At 44.0% G+C, this 27,520-nt stretch overlaps 1 protein-coding gene across 1 annotated transcript; it reads left to right on the forward strand.

Moving 5' to 3' along the window:
• The first annotated feature begins 5 nt into the window (after positions 1-5).
• COPZ2 (COPI coat complex subunit zeta 2) lies at positions 6-26,941 on the forward strand. The gene is made up of 8 exons (XM_069953262.1): positions 6-186; positions 3,945-4,013; positions 6,108-6,189; positions 7,565-7,656; positions 14,656-14,711; positions 19,536-19,613; positions 23,776-23,827; positions 26,464-26,941. The coding sequence occupies exons 1-8, from the start codon at positions 172-174 to the stop codon at positions 26,557-26,559; spliced, it is 540 nt and encodes a 179-aa protein (XP_069809363.1). The 5' UTR covers positions 6-171; the 3' UTR covers positions 26,560-26,941.
• The last annotated feature ends 579 nt before the right edge of the window (positions 26,942-27,520 follow it).

Consider the following 27,520-nt stretch of genomic DNA (forward strand, 5'->3'; position numbering starts at 1 on the left):
GCGTGTAAACACCTACGCAATACCAAGATCGGCGCTGTGGGTGGGCGGGGCCGGAGCTGTGGGCGGCGCTAACTGTCACAGAGACTAAAGAGGGGCGGAGCTAACTGTCACTGCGGAGAGAGAGAGAATTTAGAGAGACTTCCTGCAAAATCGATCTTGCGGCCTGGGCCCATGGAGAGCTTACCGGTACCGGAGGATGGCTAACGGGGACACCGTGTAACACTACTGGGAATGATTGGTGTATGGATTAGATGAGGGACTGACTCTCCTATATATAACAATGGGTTGGGTTGTACATATCCTATTCTATAGGGGTTTATGCTTTTCTTTCACAATACAACCGGATATTTTTTATTACCGTTTATGACTTGTGCTGTTGTGTAGATTTGGTTGTTTTAGTGTCTGCATATGTCAGGCCTAGGCCATGATTGTCGGTGTGCGCCTGGGACGGTGACCTATGACCTGCTTGTGACTGTCTCCTTCATCACATAACCCTGTGCAAAGACCAGCGAAACAGAAGGAGCTGTGGTCGAAAGTCAAAGGAGAAGTCTGGCAAAATTTTTTATTAAAGTATTGTATTGCCCCCCAAAAGTTATACAAATCCCCAATATACACTTATTACGGGAAATGCACATAAAGTGCTTTTTTCCCTGCACTTACTACTGCATCAAGGCTTCACTTCCTGGATAACATAACTGGCTGTGGCTGCTGGAGAGGATGATGGCAGGGCGATGCTCAGTGTCCCTCCAGTGCCCTGTGTCCCTCAGTGTCCCTCTGCCATCATCCTCTCCAGCAGCCACAGCCCGCACAGCTCTGGGAGTCGGGGCGTGACATCACCATGTTATCCAGGAAGTGACATCACCATGTTATCCAGGAAGTGACATCACCATGTTATCCAGGAAGTGACCTCACCATGTTATCCAGGAAGTGACATCACCATGTTATCCAGGAAGTGACATCACCATGTTATCCAGGAAGTGACCTCACCATGTTATCCAGGAAGTGACCTCACCATGTTATCCAGGAAGTGACATCACTATGTTTTCCAAGAAGTGAAGCTTTGATGCAGTAGTAAGTGCAGGGAAAAAAGCACTTTATACGCATTTCCCGTAATAAGTGTCTATTGGTTATACGAAGGAAAGAAAATGCAAGGGCACTCACCCGTATGTGCAATAGTCTTTATTGTAATCTTAAAACATAATTTAGCAGACGGCGAGGAAGCCAAACACCTTCAGCAGACCGCTGATCGCGAAACAGCTGTCTGCTGAACGTGTTTGGCACCTTCGCCATCTGCTAAATTATGTTTTAAGAAGATTACAATAAAGACTATTGCACATATGGGTGAGTGTCCTTGCGTTTTCTTTTCTTTGTATATTGAATGTGGAAGTGCTACACTGCCGTTCTGCTAGTGAGCACCATCCTGCATAGCAAAAATAAGTGAATTACTCCACTCACTCTGCTGTAGATCCAAGCTGCATGGAGAGAGTTGTAGTGCCGGTGTCTGTGACTTTGCAAATAGGAAAGTGTATATTGGTGATTTGTATAACTTTTGGGGGGCAATACAATACTTTAATAAAAATTTTTGCTGGACTTCTCCTTTAAAGCTTAACGCAAGGGACAGAAGAGCATTTTATGGAATTGTAGCCACAAACCTACAGCCCTACAATTCTATCACTTTAAAACATAAAAAGGACCACATCTGTCTTTAAAGGGAAACTATCTGCTAGAAACGATGTCCCAAACTGCTTGCATTATACACCTTTATAATAGTTGTCGGTGGCAACCAGCTATAACACTAATGGTCCTTTTACACGGGACGATTGATTGTTCGTTTTTGCACGATAACGGTCGAATTCGAACGATAATCGTATGTGTAAACGCAGCGAACGATCAAACGACCAGCAAAAAATCGTTCATTTTGATCTTTGAACATGTTCTCAAATCATCGTTGGTCGTTCGCAAAAAATTTGCAGATCGTTCCGTGTAAACATTCTTTCAGCGATTTCACCTATGTGTGAGATAGGCTTAAACGAGCGCATAGCGAATTTCCCATACGATGTATCGTTCTGTCTAAACGCTGATCGTTATAAAAAAAATTTTTTTCTCCTAAATAAACCGAACATTTTTTCTCGCAGCGTCAGATACTATTTTAATGACGTTTGAGACAACAACTGTATTGCTTCCCAGTGTAACAGTGCTTTCCCTGTGACTAGGGCAGACTGGGGGTGACTGAGAGGTACTGGGGGTGACTAAGGGGTGCTGGCGCAGCTGGGAGTGACTGAGGGGGACTGGGGCAGACTTGGGGTCACAGAAGGGGACAGAGAGGGGCTGGGGGTGACTGAGGGAGCTGGGGGTGACAGAGGGGAGCTAGAGGTGACTGGGGCAGGAGTGCACGTAGCCCTCCTCCTCTCACCCAGGCACACAGGTTCCCCTCCCGGCCACACATGCAGGTCCCTGACTGTTTGGCCGGCTGCCCGACACCCCTCTCTGGACTGCCTGCCCGCCCCGCGCTGTACCAAATTTACGATTTTCACAAATAATCAAATCGATTCTAAAATTCTGAGCAAATTAATCAAATTAATTTGATTAATCGCCCAGCCCTAGCAGGACTTTATAAATGTAAGTTTGCTCTTTGTACTGGTTAGGGATGCGGTCTAAAGGAATATGTTTCCGTCCTGTGCTTGGTCATGTGGCAGCACATTTCCTTAGTGTTATAGCAATTTTTTTTGAGTGATTGGTTCTCTTTAATTGTTGTTCTGAAGTGTCGGAGAGGCATGGCAGGGGCACCAAAATGCAGTTAAAGGAGAACTCCTTGCTGGGGTGATTTTTAGCAGAGTGCCGGTGCCAGTATCCCACAGATCTGGTCCCGGACACTTCTAGGTTTGAATGTGGAACTGGGACGTAGTGTTTTAGGCCCACTCAGCGGCTCAGGCGGGAGCCCGCTCAGACCCAGAAGCGGCCGGAACCAGAGGCCTGAGCTGTTGGATACTGGCATCAGTGCTGGAGCAGGGGAGGTCTGAGCATGTTATTACTTTCATCCTCTCCCTCCCCAGCACTTGGCAAAAATTGCCCAAAGTTCTCCTTCAAGTACCCTGGCCACGCCTCCATGACAGTAAAGAGCAGAAATAAAAGGCATCTTTTGTTAGTGAGCCAAGGGGGGGTCTCAAGTCACGGAATCCACCTGCCAACATGACACAATCAAACAAATGACAGGACTTGTGAACCAGCTGTCTGTGGATGGATACCTTGCTGGGGCATTTCGGAAATCCTGTCTTTTTTTGACTGCGACTTTTTGGAAGGTGGTTTCCTTGACTGGAGACATTCCTTGGCTTGGTTGTTCCTTCCCGGTAGAAGGTCTGGCTAGCTCACTTACTTTGAGAAACACGTGATGGTGTCTCCGCAGTATTTTTGCATATTTGATTTCCAAGGGGGCAATGTTCCTGGTTTCACTGACATTGATAACAGGTGATGGTGTCTCCGCTGTATTTTGGTTGATCATTCTCTTGCATGCACTTACTTGGCATTGCTCCCACGAACCAGAATCCTACTCCACACCGATGAGGGGCAAATACCCCGAAACAGCTGTTTGTGGATGTATTGCTGGGGTATTCCGCAAGTCCTGTTATTTTTTGATTGTGGCAGGTTGGAAGGTGGTTTTCTTGACTAGAGACCCACCCCACACATTTATGCACACCTCTCGCTCATGGTCACTCAAAAATTAGCAACTTGCCAATTGACCGTATGTCCAAGGCCATATACTATCTGCAATTGTGGATAGTATACAGGACACATTCTATCCTATGGCCCAGTGCACAAAACCGCAGAGGCCAAAGTTGTGTGCAATGTTACCCCTGATATACAAGACTAATGTATTCAGTAATAAAGTCTCTTTCTCTTCCACCATGTTCATGAGTAAAAGCCGATTCTGTCGCTGTCTCCTGCAGGATCCCACTCTATACACAGTACGCGCTGTCATCATTTTGGACCAGGATGGAAATCGACTTGTATCCAAAGTAACAGTGATGTGTGCACTGCATGTGTCTGGGGATAACACCTTCTTACCTGACTAATAGACTCTACATGTCTCTGCTGTGGTTTGAAGAACTTGAATAAACTTTAATAAACTCACTTTATGGACAGATGCATGTCTGCACACTTTTTTTTTTCACTTAAGATTATGGCTTGAGTCACACATGCAGCTTTTGAATGGATCCAAAAGTATAAGATACAGACTAGAGCTGTTCAAACCTCAAGGCCACTCAGGTTCATCCGAATGTTCAGCATTTGATTACCGGTGGCTGAAGAAGTTGGATGCTGCCCTAAGGAGTCCTGGAAAACATAGATACAGCCATAGGTCATAGACTGTATCTATGCTTTCCAGGACTCTAGGGCTGCATCCAACCTCTTCAGCCACCGGTGCTGAGTGTTCGAATGAACCCAAGTGGCCTCCAGGTTTGCTTATCTCTAGTCACTACCGCTACACAGTAAAGGGTACCAGCTCATCAGTCCATTTTACCTAGGAATCCTCTTTAAAGGGGTACTCCAGCAAAAAGTTGTTGTTTTTTTTTTCAAATCAACTGGTTTCAGAAACTTATATACATTTGTAATTTACTTTTATTTAAAAATCTCAAGTCTTACCATACTTATCTGCTGCTGTATGTCCTGCAGGAAATGTTTTTTTACTTTCAGTCTGACACAATGCTCTCTGCTGACATCTCTTTCTGAAACCAGTTGATTTGAAAGAAAAAGATTTTCGCTGGAGTACCCCTTTAATTCAGATTTGTAACATGAATACATTCCAGGCTCTGTTCATATATGCTTTCAGAGCCTCCGTACAAGTTTCTATCAGCTATATATCTCCCACTAAGTATCATCCATAGGGTCCCATAGTAAATTATAAATGTCATTGTCATCATAGAAAACTTTTGACCTGTGAAAAGTTTTGATTGGTCCAGGTCTGAGTGTTCAGACTTGTATTGATCAGGAGAAGACGACACTAAGGGTGCCTTTACACAGAGACATTTATCTGACAGATTTTTGAAGCCAAAGCCAGGAATGGATTTCAAAAGAGGAGAAATCTCAGGCTTTCCTTTATGACCTGATCTCTGTTTATAGTCTGTTTCTGGCTTTGGTTTCAAATCTTTGTCAGATAATCTTTCTGTGTAAATGGACCCTAAGTGCTCTCCTCTTCCCTCTCTGTGTCACGGGATCAGTAAGGCTCATAACTGATGCTGACACAGAGCGGGGAGAGGAATGCGCTTAGCGTGGTCCTCTCCCCGCTCGTTCTGAATATCGGTACAATTCTGAACACTCAGACCTAGACCGATCAAAACTTTTCACAGGTCAAAAGTTTTCTATGATGACAGAGACACTATGTATACTTTGTGGTTTTCTACTGAACCAAGTTTAAGGGTACGTTCACACATACCAGATCCGCAGAGGATCCTGTACTGTGAAGCTGAATGGGTCCCATACACACAGCGGATCCACTGCGTGTATGGGACCCGGCCCCTTTAACCCCCCGGCTGCCCACAGCCCCGGCCCGAGCATACATTACCTGCTCGGTGCCGTGGCTGTGTGAGGCTCCCAGCTTCTCTTGCTCCTCATCAGCCAATCACTGCTGCCTGATGGGGAGCCGGGAGCGTCACACACAGCGGTGGCTCCGAGCAGGTAATGTATGCTCGGGGCTGGGGGTCAAAGGGGCCGGGTCTCATACACACATCCGCTGCGTGTATGGGACCCATTCAGCTTCACAGTACAGGATCCGCAGTGGGTCTCGCTGCGAATTGCCATCAAGAAATCCGCTGTGGATCCGGTATGTGTGTACGTACCCTTAAAGAACAATGCAAAGGTCCATGATTTATCACCCAGCAAGTCCCAATGCATTCATCCCGAACAAAGGCCAAAATGACACATAGCTGGAGGGCCACAGGTTGTGCACCACTGTGATACAAGAACATTCACCTGTCTCCTGCACCTCTAAGATCTCACCCCAGAATATTACAGGTTTTCACAATGACCTGAACTGTAATAATAAACTAATCTCACCCCTGGTTTCTTTAGTTCTATGCCGTCCTATATTGCAGTCTCTTTTTTTCTTGTTCTAGTATTATGACTGCACGTTCCCATCGTTGGCCGAGCAGCGAGAGTTTGAAAAAAAGATATTCCAAAAGACTCAGAGATCGGAAAGTAAGGGAATACAAGGGAAAGAAGCAGTAATAATATATAACAACAACTTAAAGCTGCATTATTTTGGTAGCATTGACCTCTGAAAATACAATTTAAATAAAAAGTAGTACTTATCAGCTGCTGTATGTCCTGCAGGAAGTGGTGTATTCTTTCCAGTCTGACACAGTGCTCTCTGCTGCCACCTCTGTCCATGTCAGGGACTGTCCAGAGCAGGAGCAAATCCCAATGCAAAGCACTACTGCAGCTGATACATCCAAGAAGGCTTAGATTTTTTTTAACAGAAGTAGTTTATGAATCTGTATAACTCGCTGGCACCAGCTGATTTGAAAACAATTGTTTTTCTCTGAAATACCCCTTTAAAATTATTGGAAAAACCCTGGAAACCCATATCAGGGGGTTTCAGTCACACCTTCTTATAGCATTTTCTTTCACTTTCTTAAACCAAAGCAAGAAGACAATTGTATTGGAATAAGAATTTTAAAGGGAGGACTTATAGTTATCTGTAGCTAAAAAAAAATGCTACCTTTAAAGACCATAGTTATATTGGCAAACACTTAACACTTAGGGCCCTATTCCACGGGACGATTATCGTTCAGATTATCGCTAAGTCGTTCAAATCTAAACGATAATCATTCGGTTGAATAGCAGTTAACCATTAACGACTGAACGAGAAATCGTTGATCGTTTAATAAGACCTGGACCTATGTTTATCGTTGCTAGTTCGCAAATCGTTCGCATTGAATAAGACGCCGTTCGGTCGTTCGCAGTAGTGACGAACGCAATAGCGACGACAAGACGACCGCAAGAACGATCATAAGTAACGATTATAGTTCCATGTAAATGGGTGAACAATTTGAGGTCTTTCGCAATAGCGGTCGTTTGGATCGTTTCTCGTTAACGATTATGCGAACGATAATTGTCCCGTGGAATAGGGCCCTTAGGCTTTATTTCCTGCAGGAAGTGGTGTATTCTTTCCAGTCTGACACAGTGCTCTCTGCTGCCACCTCTGTCCATGTCAGGAACTGTCTAGAGCAGTAGCAAATCCCCATAGGAAACCTCTCCTGCTCTCCAGATTGGAAAGAATACTCCACTTCTGGACTGTTCCTGACATGGACAGAGGTGGCAGCAAAGAGCACTGTGAAAGACTTAAAAGAATACACCACTTCCTACAGGACATACAGCAGCTGATAAGTACTGAGAGACTTGAGATTTTTAAATAGAAATACATTACAAACCTGTATAACTTTCTGACACCAGTTGCTTTGAAAGAGAAAAAAAAAAAATTCCTGGCGTACCCCTTTAATCATTGAAAATGACAAGAAGAGACCCGATTAGCTGAGTGTTCCTCATATAACGTCACTGCTGTGTTTCTAAGGTGAAGTGGTTCTAGTCGATGGCGTGACCGCCCTCTGCCAACGCTGGTCTGATGTTTTGTGTTACATAATCGGCGGCCCGGATGAGAACGAGGTAAGTCGCCTATTTGTCTATTAGTTTAAAGGACCCTAACAAAAAAATATATAATTAAATGGAAATTTTATAGAATTGGACATGGCTATTCCCAGCCTGCTCTCTGTGCCGGCCGGGGAGGAAGTAGTGTATACTGGCCCATCCATTGTATCATTACCCTCTATGTTCTATAATGGTATGTGTGTTTGTAAGCTACTAGTGTGGGCTTCATTGGGGGGTACTGATGTGTAAACATTGCTTGTGTGTCACATTGGGCAGGGTATGGAGGGCCCTGCACTGGGAGGAAGTGAGGGGAGACCCTTAATCCTAGATAGGTGTCATTGCCTTTGTTTCTGACCGCACAGCACTGAGGCTGGTGATTGACAGCAGTGGCCTGGCAGACCTCTGTCACGCTACAGGGGATGTGGCGGTCCCTGTGTGGATCGGGCCGCACTGAGAACAAAGCGCTCACTGTGCCCACCTTGGAAAGGGATTAGTGTTTATCCCTCAGATACATTGTGTACTGGATACTCCCCTTGTTTGGGATAGTGCCGAGCCCCTAGTACTGGGGGCCCTGAAGGGAGGCATGCTAGCTGTCTGATTCTGTAACTGCATGAGGATACTATCTAGTGGTGGTATAGTAACAGTATGACGGGATTATTTAATTATTTAGCAGTGTTTTTTTTATATATATATATATATATATATATATATATATATATATATACTGTATATAGATAGATAGATACGGGGTGGTTCAAAATTAGGTGGACTGTATGGGTAATAGGGTTATAAATTGGGGGAAAATTATCAAATATGATAGAAAGTGAATCTGTCTCAGTTCTCAGTAGCAACCAATCAGATTCCACACTTCATTCTTCATAGACCCTTTGGAAAATCTAAGTCCCTGGTGGAAGTCCTAGAAGTGGATCTGCTATGATTTGGAAGGTGGGGGAGACTTCCTTGGTCAGAGTACAGGCTGTAGACCCCCGCAATGGAGACAATGCCGCTCCTTCACTTCCCCTTGCACACAGTACATGGAGCTCTTAAACCAAGTTACAATTTTGAAAAACTGTGTAAGCTCTTCTTGCAAAAAGCTCTCAATTCAAGTTACTCTTCCAGTACTTACCAGATGCTGTATGTCCTGCAGGAAGCTGTGTTTTCTTTTCAGTCTTACATAGTGCTCCCTGCTGCCACCTCTGTCAGTGACAAGCAGGAACTGCCAGGAACAGTAGCAAATCCCTATAGAACACCTTTCCTGATCTGGACAGTTCCTGTCATGGACAGAGGTGACAGCAGAGAGCACTATGTCAAACTGAAAAGAATACACCACTTCCTGCAGGACATACGGCGCCTGGTAAGTACTGGAAGGCTTAACATTTTTTAATAGAAGGAATTTACTAACACCAGTTGAATAGAAAACTATTTATTTTTTCTTTAGTACCCCTTTAAGTCTCAAAATAAGCCTCACAAATGGCGTGAAAACACACAGTATTTTTGAACAGTATTTTGCAACCAAACCCAGGAGTGGATTGAACACACAGAAAGGCTATGTTCTCACGCTGTTAAAATTCAATGGATGGTCGCCATTTAATGGCAAATAACAATGGTTGGTTAAAAAAAAACAGCAATTATTTGCCAATAAATGGAGGCCATCCATTCAATTTCACCAGTGTAAGAACATAGCCTTTTTGTGTTTTCAATCTACTCCTGGTTTTGGTTGCAAAATACTGAGCAAAAATACTGTGTGGGAACATAGCCTAATAGTGTAGTTCTGTTGTATACATAGGGGACCAAAGGCCTCCATACACTTAACACTGACAGCCGAAGTTGCCTCTTTAGTATTAAGGGTATGGAGGCCTCTGGACTCCCACCACCAACAACATCAACAAATCATGTCCATGGAGATAGGGGTCAGACGTGATGCATTTTCACTACATGGCCTCTTTGTTCTCAGGTGAAAAAGCCAGCACCAGAGCAGTTCGCAATAGAAAACACATGAATGATCAGCCGTGCAGGGCGTTCTTGTGTATGGGAAGGCTGGGTGATAACTGTCAGCTAAACAACTACTCGGCCACCAGTTATTATAGTAGTAAACTGTATATACAAAAATCTGACTAGCACTGTGCTATAACTCTTTATAGAGCTGGTGGTGGGGAAGGCCACTATGTAGGGGAATAGCAGAGATGGCGATATTCCATCACTTTCTGTTACAGGAAAACCCCTTTAAATGGTGGTATAATGCTGAACAAAGTATAAACATAAAGAGACGCTTCATTTTAATGACCTAGATATTTTTAGCTATGGATATCAATTCCTTGTGGAAAACATGTGCAACTATACAAGCACCCCCACTATATCGTTATTTAATCCACATTCAGTGTGAATCAGGATATTCTCGGGCCAGGAGGCATGTGATGCCGCCGAATGGAACTTTGCACCATGGTCGGCAGTTTCTTACGCTTCTGTGATGACACCCGGGGGGGACAGCTGTTTGTGGCCGCAGAGATCCGTTATCGCTAGGATTCAGGGCTGCCAACTGTCTGATCTACAGAGACAATCATATAGTACAAGGATCTGTCCATGAAAAGGAGAAACTTTCCATTCAATAAAAGGCACCTGTCACATTTATTTCCCCTAGGAAATACATATAAAAGTGTGTGTTTGGGGGGGATTCTCTTTTGAATGGGGGTGGGGGGGTCCTTACTTTGTTATCTAGCTATCTCCTATCTATCTATCTATCTATCTATCTATCGATCTATCTATATCCAAAAAGGCAGCAGCACTCCAAAATGGTGATCAAAAAGTGGAAAGCGTTCTTTATTCACATCCCAAAAGCAAACAGCTGTTTGCTTTTGGGATGTGAATAAAGAACGTTTTCCACTTTTAGATCACTATTTCATAGGTGCCAACATTTGAATTTTTTTTCCAGGGAAAAGTGGGTGTGGCCTATTGTGGGTGTGGTCTTGGTGGGGTGTGGCCTATCATGAGTGTGGGTTTAAAATTTTCACAACACGAAAGGAGCATTACATACTCCAGTATTAGGTCCCCAGTATATTACACACCCCAGTTTTAGGTCCCCAGTATATTTCACACCCCACTCTGAGCTGGCTGAGACTTAGAGACATCATTCTACTGACTGACTGTACACACTGGTAGTTTGTACCCATATGATGCAGCTGCACCCCATATCATCATACTACTACCTTCTTAATCCTACTGCTCCTCCATCATCATATTACTACCCACTTCATCCTCCTGCCCTTCCATCATCATACTACTACCCCCTTCATCCTCCTGCCCTTCCATCATCATAGTAGTACCCCTCTAATCCTCCTTCCCCCTCCATCATTATACTTCTACCCCATTCATCCTCCTGCCCTTCTATCATCATAGTACTACCCTTCTCATCCTCCTGCCCCTCCATCATCATAATACTTCCCCCTTCATTCTCCTCCTGTCCCTTCATCATCATACCAGTACCCCCTTCAGCATCCTCTTGTCCCTTCATCTGTATTTAAAACAAAAAAAGCTTTACTTACCTCACCAGTATCCTTCCTCTAGTCCCCCAGGGACTCCTCTCCCTGCTCTGCATGAGTGACATCACTCGTGCTGGAAGGGGGAGGGGCTTGATAGAAAGTGCAAAGAAAGTACAGTACTTGCCTATAGTAACCAATTAATCACCAATTCTCATACATTTTGCTAACATGTTATGGGCAACTCCATTGTTAGTCCATCAGAGGACCGGAGGATCCTCCGGTGGGCCCCCAGCTTTAGAATCTGCACTAACACTGACTGACATGTTGTTTCTCACTGGTTCTTCATTGGTGGGCCCCAGATACCCCAGTCCAACACCGGGCAACTCTTTTTTTGTATTTGCCCCATTGTACTCAAACTCTTACATGATTACCCACTAGAGATGAGCGAACCGGGTTCGAGTTCGAGTCCATCCGAACCCGAATGTTCGGCATTTGATTAGCGGTGGCTGCTGAAGTTGGATAAAGCTCTAAGGCCTTATTCACACGTTCCGTAATTTACGGATCCGTATTTCCGTATCCGAGTTAGTGCACATTGAAGTCTATTGGGCTATTCACACGATCAGTAGCAGAAATGGATGAAAATCAATCCGTAAAAAAAAAAGGACATGTCCTAGTGCGGACCGGGTGCGGACCCAGATTTTTTCACGGATGCTCTCATTGACATCAATTGTCTACGGATTGTTTGCGGATTGCAACATGTTTGGCATCCGTATTTCCGTAGAAAAATATGGATAACTCATGCTCCTATTGTGCACAGCAGTATATAGAAGTGCTGGGATCTATAGTTCTCCGGATCTCCGGGCGGACAGCTGACGGAATTCCACGGACATTTTCCGCGAGAATTCCTCAGTCTGAACCTGCGGCTGCATCAGACCCCCTCCTGCGGCTGCATCAGACCCCCTCCTGCGGTAAGGATGCGATCTCCTATGCGATCCTCCTGTGCCGTTCTGCCTTCAGTGCTCTTAATTGATTCATTGATACTTTCCTAACCACATAGTAAACACCAATTTATTGAGCTAATTGGTAATGATGATTGGCAGCTGGGCTACAAAGGTACAAGTACCAATTACCTCAATAAATTGGGGTGTTTACAATCAACACCCCAATTTATTGAGGTAATTGGTACTTGTACCTTTGTAGCCCAGCTGCCAATCATCATTACCAATTAGCTCAATAAATTGGTGTTTACTATGTGGTTAGGAAAGTATCAATGAATCAATTAAGAGCACTGAAGGCAGAACGGCACAGGAGGATCGCATAGGAGATCGCATCCTTACCGCAGGAGGGGTCTGATGATGCCGCCGGAGGGGGTCTGATGCCGCCGGAGGGGGTCTGATGATGCAGGAGGGGGTCTGATGCTGCCGCAGAGGAGGTCTGATGATGCCGCAGGAGGGGGTCTGATGCCGCCGCAGGAGGGGGTCTGATGCAGCCGCAGGAGGGGGTCTGATGCAGCCGCAGGAGGGGGTCTGATGCAGCCGCAGGAGGGGGTCTGATGCAGCCGCAGAGGGGGTCTGATGCCGCAGAGGGGGTCTGCCATTCATTCACTGCTCAGTTGAAGTCTGGTCCAGCAACGGATGGAATACGGATGGAATACGGATGGAATACGGATGGAATACGGATGTCCAATCCGCAATTTCTCACGGGTTGTTTCAGGACCAGAAAAAAATACTGAACGTGTGCATAAGGCCTTTGGTTGTCTGGAAAACATGGATACAGCCAATGACTATATCCATGTTATCCACATAGCCTTAGGGCTTTATCCAAGTTCAGCAGCCACCGCTAACCAAATGCAGAACATTCGGGTTCGGATGAACTCGAGCATGCTCAAGGTTTGCTCATCACTATTACTCACATATTAAATATCTATTGCACCTTAGCCTCCTCCCTTGTTACCTTGGCTGAACTAACTAAACCAACCCCATTTATTATTGGAACAATAAAGAATTCTTGTGTTCTCAGAGCTAATCATGCAAATACTAGTGCCTACAGCAGGTTGTTCCCATACTAAAGCCACATGGCTATAATACTCATAGAAATGTGTCAGCGGTATTGATGAGAGAATTTACTGAACGTTCGAGTTTGTGTGAACCCGAGTGCTCAGTATTTGACTTCCGGTGGCTGAAGAAGTTCAATGCAGCTTAAAGGGCCGATTATTGGCTTGGAGCAAAGCAAGAAACATAAAAGTGACAACGACCAGGAAAACTCCTGATCCTCAGCTTATCGTCTGTTTAGAACATGCTTCAAAACTTATCATCATCTTCCTGTATAAACAGCGGATGAGGGGGCGATAAGGATAAAGGCAAACCAACAGCATTCAGTCTCCAGATCACACAGCAGTGCATACTTACCTAGTACGCTACTGCTGTGATCCGGCATCCTCTTCTTCTGCTTTCCTGTCCAGCTGTTGAATCTTATGGCCCTGCCTCCTCCAGAATGACTGACAGTCAGAGGAGGCGGGGCCTGAAGACACAACGGCTGGATGGAAGAGCTGGAGAACAAGATGACGGATCACAGCAGTTGCACATTAGGTGAGTATGCACTGCTGTGTGATCTGGAAACTGACAGCAAAAATATATACATATCCGTGCTGACAGTTTTCTGCACTAATGATACAACGATTGTTTGTGCAGCCCAGCTGCTCGATTTCTTGTGCCATATAAAGGCACTGCAAACAAGCACCAATCTCACTGATCAGCACTTGTTTGCGGTGGCCTGTGGTCAAGAAATTGACTAATATAAAAAGACTATTAGGGCTGCCAGGAAAACATGGATAGCGTGTATGGCTGTATCTATGCTTTCCAGGGCTCCCTAGACCTAGCTAGTGGGAGCATCAATTTCCCAGAGGCCAGAGTATTTGCTTGTATTAGGCTGTAGTCTCCTGAAGTTGACCAAGAGGAGCCAAGTTGCCTCAGCTGTACCATGTAGAGGGACTGAATGCTGCCATGGAAGTGCAGATGGTGAGCTGGCCCGGGATGTGTAAAGGACTGAGAAGAGCCATACTAAAGGCAGTGAAGGCTCTGTAGCCATATGAGGGCTTGTTTTTTGTGGGATGAGTGGTAGTTTTTATTGGTACTGATATGAGATACATATAATATAATGATTCGTTTAGTGGTTATGCCTATAATGTTCAGTTCAATAAAGTGGACTGATGGAAGATAGCTACAGTAATTCTTTAAGTGCCAACAAGTAAGGCTGGATTTAGACTGCATTCTTGCTGTCCGTTTAACTGGGGGGGGGGAAAACAGATAAAAAAACATGCACTTGCTTCCATTTGGATCCATTTTTCATCTGTTTTTTAACGTACACAAAAACATGTAAACTCCCCCACACACACACACCTGCTCATTGCTATATCACACCATGCATATGACTGGTTCTGTGTAATGTAGCTTTCCTCAAACATACATATGTTACTAAAATTATAGCAATTTATTATTTTGTGTAAATGGGTCAGCACAATAACTTTAGTATCTGTCTTCAGCTGATGCTTCTGGCCGCATTGACGTGTCTATGTGAAAGCCTGTGCCATGTACTGCGGTGAGTAGAAAACGTGTGCATTTATAGGAACAAATACAATATAGCAGGGATGGGGAACCTTCGGCCCTCCAGCTGCTGCAAAACTACAATTCCCATCATGCCTGGACAGCCTTTGGCTGTCCAGGCATGATGGGAATTGTAGTTCTGCAACAGCTGGTGGGCTGCAGGTTTGACACTTGTGCTATAACATATACACAGAGCTCTTGCTTTCATATAATTTAAATATATATTTAAATACATTTTCCAATATACTATGTGGGAGATTTATCAAACATGGTGTAAAGTGAAACTGGCTCAGTTGCCCCTAGCAACCAATCAGATTCCACTTTTCATTCCTCACAGACTCTTTGGAAAATGAAAGGTGGAAGCTGATTGGTTGCTAGGGGCAACTGAGCCAGTTTCACTTGACACCATGTTTGATAAATCACCCCCTATGTGCTTCCATTTTACAGTTTCCAAGATGTCTACTTGCTAAATAAAAAAAAAATACTTGTTTACATTGAGAGGCAGGAGCCGCACCCTGATACCCGGCAGTGTTACGGTTTATCAGTCTCCTACAGTGGCTTTCGAGCGGATAAATATGCCCATGGGAATATTTATGTCAGAATCCTTATACATAATTTTCTGGCTTGTTAAACACATAAAGATAGAGAGCAAAATTGCAGGGTCAAATATAATTACTAGGTGCCAGAAAACAGAGACTATGGGAGATTTGACCTTGTTTAGTTCATTGAAATCTTTCCTTTAAAGGGGGTTTCTTGTACTGCGCATGCTGAGGTAAAAAAAGGAGAAAAAAAACACCCTAAGGCCATGTTCACACAACGTAAGTTGTGTATTAATGACGGCCGTTGTTGCCGATTTGCAAAAGCGGGGGCGTGATTAATAGAAAACTTATGTGCACTGCATTCTGAGGGAATCCCGGCGGGAGTGTATACACATAGTTTATGCTCCGGCCGGGATCCCTAGCAGCCGCACGTAAAACTGACATGACAGTTTTGTGAGGCCACTCTTAATTGAATAGCGCCTGCACAAGCCTGACAGCTCAAACAAAAGAGAGTGCACATACCCTTATTCACTAAAGACCCTATTACACTAAATGATTATGGGCCGATTAGTGATCATTCAGGTCACTTACTGTTTAGTGTAAGGCTGGGTTGGATTTTTGCTCAGTATTTTGGTCCTCATATTGCAACCAGAACTAGGAGTGGATTGACAACACAGAAAGGCTATGTACACACTGTTGAAATTTTGTGGATGGCTGCCATTTAATGGCAAATAATTGGCGTTATTTTAAAACATTGGCCGTTGAAATGACGCCCATCCACGAAATTTCAACAGTGTGTGAACATAGCCTTTCTGTGCTTTCAATCCACTCCTGGTTTTGGTTGCAATATGAGGACCAAAATACTAAGCAAAAATACTGTGTGTGAACATAGCCTAATAGCGTAGGTTGAAAGGCAAAGATCAGCTGACATGCACAATGTCGGCTAATCGTGATCTTTCAGCATGCTGAAAGATTGCAATTATGTCAGTGGCGGTCTGCAGCATGACACTCTGTGTAATAGGAGCCGGAGAAGCAGACAGTCACTAACTTCAATGGGCATCTAAGGATCATCCGGGCAGCCCCTCCCGCTGCTCTTCGGTCATTGTCAGTGCGTGTAATAGTACAGGCAGCAGGCAGGGAATGAGGGGGAAGTGAGCGCTGAGCTAACCGAAGCAGCAGTGAATTAAAGGGGATTCCCAAGACTTTTTAAAACAAATGTACCATTAGGAGTAGTGAAAGTGTTTGTTTGTTTTTTCCCTACCTTGTTGGCGCCGGCACAGAGATCCTGGTGGCGCAGTCTGCAATCATGATGATTAACCCTATCTAACAATAGGCTCATTTACGCCCCTTGTTTTTCTGCTGATAGGTGCGCTTTAAACCTAAAGTACCATTAGGAAGGGGGGGGGGAGGTTTGGGGGATTTTCACTACCTTATCGACACTGGCGAGGAGATCCCGTGGTCCTTTTTTAAAAATGCTGCCTGGTTTGTGACGTTTTCTCCTTGTGCACCGGCCCACTACATGCACTGGAGGCGAGCTCGGCACCCCCCAGTATAATTATGTCCCCTCTCCTTGGTGATGCGCGTCCATTAGAATCAAGCCTGGCTGCATCAACGTGGTGTGGGGATATCGTTACACTGGGGGCACCGGGCCTGCCTACAGTACATAGGGTGGGTCGGTGCACAATAAGATAACGGCGCAGAGCGTGGAAGCTGGATGGCGTTTTGAAAAAGGGACCACATCATCAGGATCTCCGCGCCAATGCCGGCAAGGTAGTAAAAAAATTCACTACTCCTAATGGTAAATTTAGTTTAAAGGGTACCTGTCAGCAGAAAAACAAGGGCATAAATGAGCTCATTGTTAGATAGGGTTAATCATCGCGATTGCAGACATACCGTTTTTTTTTTTGTTTTTTTTTTTCAATAGTCCTCTTCACTGGTGAGATATAAACCTTTTTGTGGAGATGCATATTAGGCTGAAGTGTCCAGGGGGTGTTCCCTAGCACAGCCCAGGTAATTCCAGCCCATCTTTATCACCACCCACAGCCTGCTTGCAACTACCTACCCTGATTGACTGATAGCACCAGATATAGAGCATATGTGTGGTGTGACGCCACTTCTATGGTGGTTGGTTGGGATATAGCTCAGCTAGATGTTAGGTTGTCATGACGGCAGTGCCAGTTGGGCACACTGGTATGGTGGCACACCTGCTTTTATTCTAGATAGGCTGGCTATACCCTTTCCCCTGTGGTTAGTAACCTGCCGGGCTGTTTGGGGGTCCCTTGGGTACTTATCACGGTGGTCCGGAGTGGAGTTGTGACCCACCTGGACTATTGGTACCGACACCCACAGAAAGGGGAAATGACCCTTTACTGCAGGAAGGCTTAAAGGGGTAGTGTGGCGCTAAAAAATTATTCACAGAATAACACACATTACAAAGTAATACAACTTTGTAATGTATGTTATGTCTGTGAATCGCCCCCTTTTCCGTGTCCCACCACCCCCGCCCTCGTACCCGGAAGTGTGTGGTGCATTATACATTACCTGATCCGTGTCGAGGCAATCCGCCATCTTGTGCCAAACGTCATCTTCGGACGGACGGCCGAATCCCTGCCGCCGTCCCCCGTCCTCCGCGTCACAACTGTGCTCAGGCGCGGTTGGCTGAGCACAGTTATGCTCAGCCAATCGCGGCTGAGCATCGGATGACGCTGCAGAGGGCGGCCGTCATTCGGGACAGTCGGAGCTGTTCGCCGGCCGGCCGAAGAAGACGTCACTGACTGAAGATCGGAGACGGGGGTCGGCACGTGACAGGTGAGTATAGCGCACCACACTTCCGGGTACACGGGTGGGGGTGGTGGGACACGGGGAAAGGGGCCATTCACAGACATAACATACATTACAAAGTTGTATAATGTGTATTATTCTGTGAATAATTCTTAACCGCCGCACTACCCCTTTAATACAATGATACACAGCAGGATCTTGATTTGATAAGATCCTTGAATCTTTAGCGACCCAATCTGTGCTGGGAGTTTAGAGAGAGGTATAGTTGTGCTAACTAATTTGCGTGCTGAGAGGTAGAAGAGGTTCCGAGAAGTAGAGAGGAGGATGTCGAGAGAGTCCCAACCCAGGGTAGAAATGTGCTCTGCCGGAACTTTAGAAGCAGAGTACTTGAGAGTAGAGAGAATACTTGTGCCCATGTTTTGACCCTTTGGTCTTTGCACCACCTATTGCCCACCAGTGTCGGGCGACCCGTCATAGAGTGTGAAAAGAGCCCCAAACCTTGTTACCTGGGTTCAGCAGAGTGGTCAGAGTTCTCTGATGACACCCGCGATGCGAGATGCGAGATGCGAGAGTACGTAGGGTTCAAACAACTTTGCTCTATCCGGATCAGTTCCTTTCTTCTGTTGGATACTATCCTGCACTTTTAGACTGGTTCTCGGCATGGTTTGGGTTGGTCCCTGAATTGTCCTCTCTAAGTGTGCATTAAGCACTGCATAGTGTGTGGAAGTGCTGCTTTCAAGAAACAAGTGCTAAGGTGTCTCATGTGCGTCTGTTCTCTACAGAGACCAACCAACCACTGTCCACAGGGGACCTGGCAGAACACAGGGCCCTCCTAGGCTACTAAAGGGACCTTTCTGGCTTGCGTCCTTCCTCTACAACACCCAGAGTAAGACTCACTAAGGTGTGACTACACTTCTCCTCCCCCTGTGACCTCCTTCTACAGCATTCGTAAGGTGTGCTGTGAGTGGGTGAGAAGAGAGTGCAAGAGAAAGAGAAGGATAGAGATAGGTGGAAAAGAGAAATAACTCCCATTGGTAAATAGATCCTAAAACAATAACCCTTTAGTTACATCCAGCTGTGCAATACTTAGGTACACAATATACATACTAGCGACATCTAGTGGCAAAACATAGGTACTACTTCATTACCACTTTTACTTGGAAGTACAGACTTGCGAGGGGTGTACTTACCTGGGCTCCTTCTATGCTGGGAAACACTCCCTGGCCACTTGAGCCTCATTTGCATATTGTTAAAAGGATTTATATCTAATCAACGGAGAGCACTATTGTTATCAAGTAAAAATAGTGAATAACGTTTTATCTTTTTTAGCTTATTTATAATTTAATTTATTAAAACTGCAAGTCACTTTTATTTGGTCAACAATTATTTTATGTATATAACATTGTCATTTAGAAACCACACACTTTTTCTTCAGTTTTGTGTTCGGAGCTGATGGCATGGAAAGTCACTAATCTCCCACACTTTTCTCTTATCTGCAGGAAACACGTGGACAGAAATTTGTTGATAGAAAATATGGACACAGTCTTTCTGATACTCGATGAAATAATTGATCAGGGGTGAGATCCTACTTGCCTAATTTTTATTCTACCCTTCCATGTTGTGGCTGCAGCAAGTCAAATGTTGTCACTAGCGCTGCAGCCATAGCACAGTGTAGCAGGGCGATCTGAGATAAGTGTGCCGCAGCTGCTGCACTAATGAGACAGACAGCTTCCCTTATGCTGGGTTTACACGGAACGATAATTCGCCCAATCGAACGATTAACGATTTTGAAGCAACGATTTTATTTTTATAACGATCAGCATTTAGACGGAGAAAAATCGTTAGATGATTCGTAAGTAAAATCGTTATTGCGATCGTTTTTAAGATCGTTGTAATCGGTTGCTTTTGATAATAGTCGCAGAAGGCTATAACCACACAGATTTATAGAAAAATAAAGATTTAATACAGAAAACAATACTTAGCTGCAGTAATAGATGGTATAGGTGCAGAGTTGTTTCATCCACAATGAAATGGGGAGCCCCTTTGTATATTGTGCGCTAATATACCCCATCTCCCTCGATGACCACCTGGGTGCTGGGCACCTTCCATCCATGGTCCCAGCTGAGGCTGACTAGAAGCTACATACCCCTGACCTTTATAGTAAGTTTGGGTGGGGGTGATGTGTTTCTAGAAATGTCTGTGTAAACCACTGATGACCATGAATGGAAGTTATCTGATGTTTCCCCGGCCTTGGACATATTTACCAAGCACAATGGGTACCCAGATTTACAACTACAGCTACAAGGTTCTTTCAGCCATACAACAATAGCAACAAACAACTGTTTTAAAGATCAAAATGAACGATTTTTCGCTCATCGCCTGATCGTTTGCTGTGTTTATGCGGAACGATTATCGCTCAAATGCGATCGTTATATCTATTGTCTATCCTAATGCTAACATGTAGAGAGATGAGCAAATTTACATTACAAATAAAGCAAAGCACAAGCTATAGCTTGTGGTATGTGGTATTGTGGTATGTAAACCAATACTGCAGAACTATGTCAGAATGTTATGGAATATAGCATATTATGGAAAAATATAATGGTAAAATTCCCCTTGGAGAAGAGTACTCCAGCAAAAAAAAAAAAAAATCATTCAGATCAACTGGTGTCAGAAAATTCAGGAAGTGGTGTATTCTTTCCAGTCTGACACAGTGCTCCCTGCTGCCACCTCTGTCCATGTCAGGAACTGTCCAGAGCAGTAGGAAATCCCAATAAAAAACCCCTATTGCTCTCCAGACTGGAAAGAATTACACCACTGGAGTGCTGTATTCTTGGAGTACTGCTGGAGTACCCCTTTAAGGTAAACTATATGCATTTGACAAGGCACATTGGTGTAGACAAATGTCCGTTTTACCCAGTCAGAGGCAAAAAACAATAGGCTTAAAAGCATAGCACTTAACCAGATAGTAACTTTTAATTTAGTGAAATATTTCTAGTAAGTGCCTTCATGAATAAGTAAAGTATTGGGATTGAGAATCAGCAGTGTTTTGGGCTCTCTCCAGAATTGCTCCATCCACATTCTGAACTGGCTACATGGACTATCCTAGACAAGGTTGTAGAGGAATACCATGCATTTCCACGCATGTGTGTGTTTTTCTGGCATTTTTTCTGCCATTTTCTGACTTAATGTGTGAATGATCCTTTTTGTGGTTAAGGCATTTTTGTGTGCTGAACTATTTTTTTTTTCTCTGCCATCACATGACATAGTTGCTGGACCACAAAAGGTGCCAAAAACGGCAGAAAAAAACGTGCAGCACTGGCGCTTCTGAGATAACCAGAACAATGCCATTGAAATCTATGGTAGAAAAAACGCCACAGTTTGCACAGAAAAAAAAAAAATTCCACAGCCTCAGTTGCTGCAAAAATCACTAGGGGGGGGGGGGGATTTATCAAGGGCCTTTTTTAGGTGAATAATTTGATTTTTTCCCCATTTTTGGTCTAAGTTTTACTTGTGAACCAGTATTCGACTGGCGAATATTTTTTAGATGCGACTTTTTTTCGATCTGTTTTGAGTATTCACCCAGAAGTTAACATAATTCGGGATTAGCACTCAATTTATCATTTGTGACTTTTTAAAAAGTCGCACAAACCGTGCAGGCCTACGTCTGGTCAGTACAAGGTGAATGGTGAATATGATTGCGCAATTTTTGCTTTTTACTTAGATGCATTTACTATGCGCTTGAGAATGACAGCGTAGAGGCTGTCGAAACGTCGCGTCCATTGCTGCATGTCACTTTACTTGATGTTATGATTTACTTGGAATAAATACCACGTTTGTTTCACAACTTTGGAGTGCTGCGGACTATTCGTTGTATAAAGGCACATTGAGTGATAAACGTACAAAAAAAAAGCCAAACCCATCGATCGCTAGCGATCATCAATAGGTCGATAGGGTTAAACAAGTGCACAATAAAACACATAATAAAACAATAATGAACGATAAGTGACCATGTAATTACCGCTCATAACAGCAATCAATGAATAACATCAGAATCGGGCGCTATTATATCGCTAGTCATCACTAGCAATCGATTGTCTTGGCGGGTTTTTGCACGATAAATGCTGTAGGGCCTTTAGTGTTAGAGATAGCAACGTGGGGGGGGGGAGAACCTGGAGGGCAACTCTCACACGTTGGAGAAGGGAGCATATACAGGGTTGTCTCCTGGACTGAAACATAGAGGCAGCTGGACAGAGAATAGAGCTCATCCAGGCAAAAGTAAGCAAAAATTTTTTTTAATAAAGACTCATGGAGAAATTGTTTTGAGGTGTCTAAAGCCCCCGGGACCCCAGGAGAGAAGGAGAAGACTTGCGGCCCGGAGAGGTAATGTATGGTGCTGCTAAAATCGTCGGTCGCCGACGCGCACCGCTATTCCACCGTAGCGATGTGCTGGTGGCAAACGATGATTTTAGGTCTGAACCTAAATGAACGATCAGCTGATGACACGATCATCGGCTGACCGTTCTCTGTATAATTGGGCCTATTCGGCCGATTATCGCTCCGTGGAATAGGCCCCTTAGTCTATGAAAGTTGTTTGTATAGAGTACAGGTAGAGTACAGTAAAAACTGACAGGCCATTTTACAGTGTGCACGGAGACGGGACTAAGAACAGAGGGGACAAGATCAAAACAGTGTGCATCTGTTATTTTAGCTATACATTGTGCATAGTTATTTATATATATATATATATATATATATATATATATATATATATATATATATTTTCTGCTAAGTGAATTGTTTTCATTATTAGCCATAAAAAGGGATTTTCTATTCTAAATAATTAAGTGAACTTTTTCTTTACAGGAGTAGTTCAGCAAAAAAAAACAAAAAAAAAAACTTGTAAATCAACTGGTGCCAGAAAGTGACAGAGATTTACTTCTATTAAAAAAAAAACTATTCCAGTACTTATCAGCTGCTGTATATCCTGCAGGAAGTTATTCTTTCCAATCTGGAGAGCAGGAGAGGTTTCCTATGGGGATTTGCTATTGCTCTGGACAGTTCCTGACATGGACAGAGGTGGCAGCAGAGAGCACTGTGCCAGACTGAAAAGAATATACCACTTCATGTAGGACATGCAGCAGCTGTTAAGTACAGGAAGACTTTCAGATTTTTTAAGTAAATTACAACTCTCTGACACAAGTTTATTTGAAAGAATATTTTTTTTTGCTGGACTATCCCTTTAACTTTTTGTATCCTATTGTCTCTTGTATACAATACTTCTATATCGCAGTGCCATATGGCTGTTAGATTATGGCCTAATAGACACAGCTCTTATGGTAGCCCCATTACTTTGTCCTAATAGTACAGAGGTTGTGGGGTCCACCTGCTCACTGTGAGGCACTGTAAGGGTGGGGGTTATAAGCTGCACTAATCTCCAAAGGTCAAGCCCACATAGTGGCAGAAAACACTGCTTGTGGATATTAATACTAAAAGTCGGATATGAAACTGGCTCAGTTGCCCCTAGCAACCAATCAGATTCCACTTTTCATTCCTCACAGACTCTTTGGAAAATGAAAGGTGGAATCTGATTGGTTGCTAGGGGCAACTGAGCCAGTTTCACTTTACACCATGTTTGATAAATCTCCCCCATAAGGTTATCTTCCAGCATACTTAGCACTTTGTGTATATAGATTATACATTATATCAGGGTTGACCATGTTATTTGTTGTCTTTCAGTGTGATTCTGGAGTGTGAATCCCAGCAAGTCATTCAGAGACTCAGCTTCAAGGTAATCATTGCCTATGTTCTCCCATGTTCTCAGCTAAAGCTTGCATTGCCTTCACACAATTGTATTTTACCAATACGCTCAATGAGCTGCATTTCCAGGCACTGCCCACAGACAAGAGTGGCACCATTTCTAAAAAGAAGCTAAAACTTTGTTGTTGTTGTTTGTTTTTTTTAAAGAGGTTAACCCTTAGACGACCCAGGGAGTATAGTTACGCCATGGAAGTCTGTCCCCAGACGACCTAGGGCGTAACTGTACGCCCTGGGTGTTTCTCCCGCTATGAAGCGTGCTCCGGAGCGGAGCGCGCTTCATAGCAGGTGGGGGTCGGCTGCAATCAGCAGCCGGGACCTCACCGGCAATGACACGCTGCAGCGATCGCGCTGCCGCGTGTCATTAACTCCTTAAACGCCGCGACGTTTAAGTGTAAGTGACAGGGGGAGTCCCCTGTCACTTACCGATCGGGACCCCCGCAGTGTGACTGCGGGGGTCCCGATCGGTAAAAAGGACTGCCGGAGGTCTCTTACCTGCCTCCGTGCGGTCCGATCGGCGATCTGCTGCACTAATGCCCCTATTCCACAGGTCGTTTAGAGGAGCAAATGAGCGCTCTCAGCGCTCGTTTGCTCCTCGTTCCCCGCTCGCTGCCACCTCTATTCAACGAGGCTGCAGCGAGCGGGTGAGTGCGGGAGGGGCGGCGGGGAGCTGCGGGGGGGGCTGCCCGGGGGATCGCTGATCGTCCGGGCAGCCCATAAGATACAGCAGCGTCTGCTGCCGATGCTCCTATTCAACGGAGCGACGGCAGCAGATCGCTGCTATATCAGTCGCTTGTTTTTCAACATGTTGAAAAACAAGCGACTGCAACGATCAGCCGACATGAACGATGTCGGCTGATCGTTGCACTCTATTCCACCGGACGATTATCGTCCGTAGCGGCCAATATCGGCCGAATACAAACGATAATCGTTCCGTGGAATAGGGCCTTTAGTCTGCACAGGCAGGCTCAATGAGCAGATCGCCGATAACACTGATCAATGCTAGGCCCATGGCATAGCAATCATCAGTGTACAAATCCAAGTACTGGATGTAAAAGTCCCCCAAAGGGACTTCAAATGTGTAAAAAAAAAAAAGTTAAATATAAATATAACAAGCGTCATTGCGAACGGTAAACGGCGTACACGAAAAGAGGGAAAAAAGTGCGCGGATTACCGATTTTATGTTACATTATATATAAAAAAAATTAATAAAAAGTGATCAAAACGTCTGATCTTCACATATATGGTATTAATAAAAACTAGAGATCATGGCGGAAAAAGTGACACCCCATACAGCCCCATAGGTGAAAAAATAAAACCGTTATAAGCGTCACAATAGTCCCATTTTATTTATAATTAATTGCCAAAAAAAAGGATTTCATTTAAAAAAAATATATAACATTAGAGAATCTGTGTAACCTGCATATGGTTGTGTTCGGACTGACCTATAGAATAACGGTATCATGTCGCTGTTACCATATAGTGCATTACGTAGACACAGGAACCCCCCAAACGTTACCATATTGCATTCTTTTTAGCGATTTCACCTATTTATATCTTCATAAATAATATATTTGGAATTCCATCATACATGTTATGGTAAAATGAAAGACGCCATTACAAAGTACAACTATTCCTGTAACAAATAAGCCCTTACATGGCCCTGTAGATAGAAAACTGAGAGTGCTAGAGCTCTTAGAAGGGGAGGAGGGAAAAACGGAAACACTAAGATCAAAATTTGCGCGATCCACTGGGTCATTTTGGGCCTGGTCCTCAAAGGGTTAACCTGGATAAAATAAAAAACACAACTGCTTTTTACCAAAACAGCACCACTCTTGTCCTGAGTGTGGTATTGCAGCTAAGTTATGGAGATGTAAGACCACACAACTAGAGCGGCACTATATATATATATATATTTTATTTTATTTTTTTTTTTTAAGAAAATATTGCTCGCGAGCAATCCCTTTAAAGGGAAAAAAATCTTACAAATCAATTGGTGTCAGAAAGTGCCAGAGATTTGTTATTTATTAAAAAATCTCAAGTCTTCCAGTTCTTACCAGCTGCTGTATGTCCTGCAGGAAGTGGTGTATTCTTTCCAGTCTGACACAGTGCTCTCTGCTGCCACCTCTGTCCACGTCAGGAACTGTCCAGAGCAGTAGCAAATCCCCATAGAAAACCTTTCCTGTTCTCTAGACTGGAAAGAATACACCACTTTAGACCCAAATAACTTAAATGTATATGTATAGAACTTATCACCCCTCCCCCTTTTCTGTATCCATCCCCTCCTTGGTTGAACTTGATGGACATGTGTCTTTTTTCAACCGTATTAACTATGTAACTTCCTGCAAGACATACAGCATCTGATAAGTACTGGAAGACTGGAGATTTTTCAATGGGAGTCAATTACAAATCTCTGGCAACAGTTGATTTGAAAGATTTTTTTTTTTTTTTTTTTTTGCTGGAGTACCCCTTTAAGATTGAGAAATCACCCCCTAAATCTCGATCCTTCTTATCCTCTTCCCTATAGTCCCCAGCTCCTTTGGTCAGGAATATTCCTTAAGAATTAAGATACTTGTCACAGGGTCAGTACATCTTTTTGTTTTATTACAGACGGTGTCAGAACAGGCGTTTGGCTTTGTGCTGTTTGACTACATCACCGGCAGCAATGAGCAGAGAGAAGGCCATAGGAGGTCAGCGGTGGAGTGATAGAGGTTACTGACCCCACAATGGTGACGGAAGAGTCATGTGACCGTCCACACCTGCTACCTGTAAAACCATGTGCCTCATATACAGCAACTAATGGAAGCAAAGGGTGGCGGTATTAGCCATAAGTTCTGATTGGTCGCCATAAGCAACTTTTCAAGCCCTTTAGCTTGTTATCCACTACGGCTGCTGTAGTATTTCTCCACATCCCTGTGTTCTCACTGTGATCACTGTCCTCTTGATAAAGTTTGGAAATTGCGTATGAGATTTTCACATAACAATGATCTGAATATGGATTAAATCTTATTGTTTTTCCATCTAATCACAGTAACATAGTTAATATGATAAAAAAATAAAAGACACTTGTTCAACCAAACTAATAAAAAAAGGTGGTCATCCCATTTATTTGACTGGGCACTGTGTAATGCTTATTCTCCCCTGTGGTGGCGCTATTGCCTGGTTTCCCTACAGATTCCACCTGATTGCTTCAAGGGGACAACTTCTGATTAGCTTAATATTACAGGATCCCTCTAACAAGTGCAGATCATCCAAAGGGGAGAACCCCTTTAAAATGTTACTGTCATTTTAAGTAACAAACAACAGTAACATTATCATAATCCTAAAATATAGTCAGGCGGGAGTGCGCCACACTTCTTGGCAAGCAGGATGATCCAACTCGTTTGCGTCATAGCTTCTAATTAGATTTGGTTGACAGCCTATTGTGCACTTCTCCCGCCTGTATCTTAGGATCGCAATGGGTCTCAGGAGCGAGACCCTGTCCGATCAGTAACCTTTGACATCTGAGGACATGTAACGTGAAATGACAGTAAATACAAAGCAAAAAATTGTTTTGTTACGTGAAATGACAGTAACACTTTAAAGTGTGACTGTCCTTATACCTTTCAAAATCTAAATCAACAGTAGTTGTGCTATAAAGCAAGTTTGCAATATACATTCATTATTT

This window comes from Dendropsophus ebraccatus, chromosome 14, assembly GCF_027789765.1.
Source record: "Dendropsophus ebraccatus isolate aDenEbr1 chromosome 14, aDenEbr1.pat, whole genome shotgun sequence".
NCBI classification, from domain to species: domain Eukaryota; kingdom Metazoa; phylum Chordata; class Amphibia; order Anura; family Hylidae; genus Dendropsophus; species Dendropsophus ebraccatus.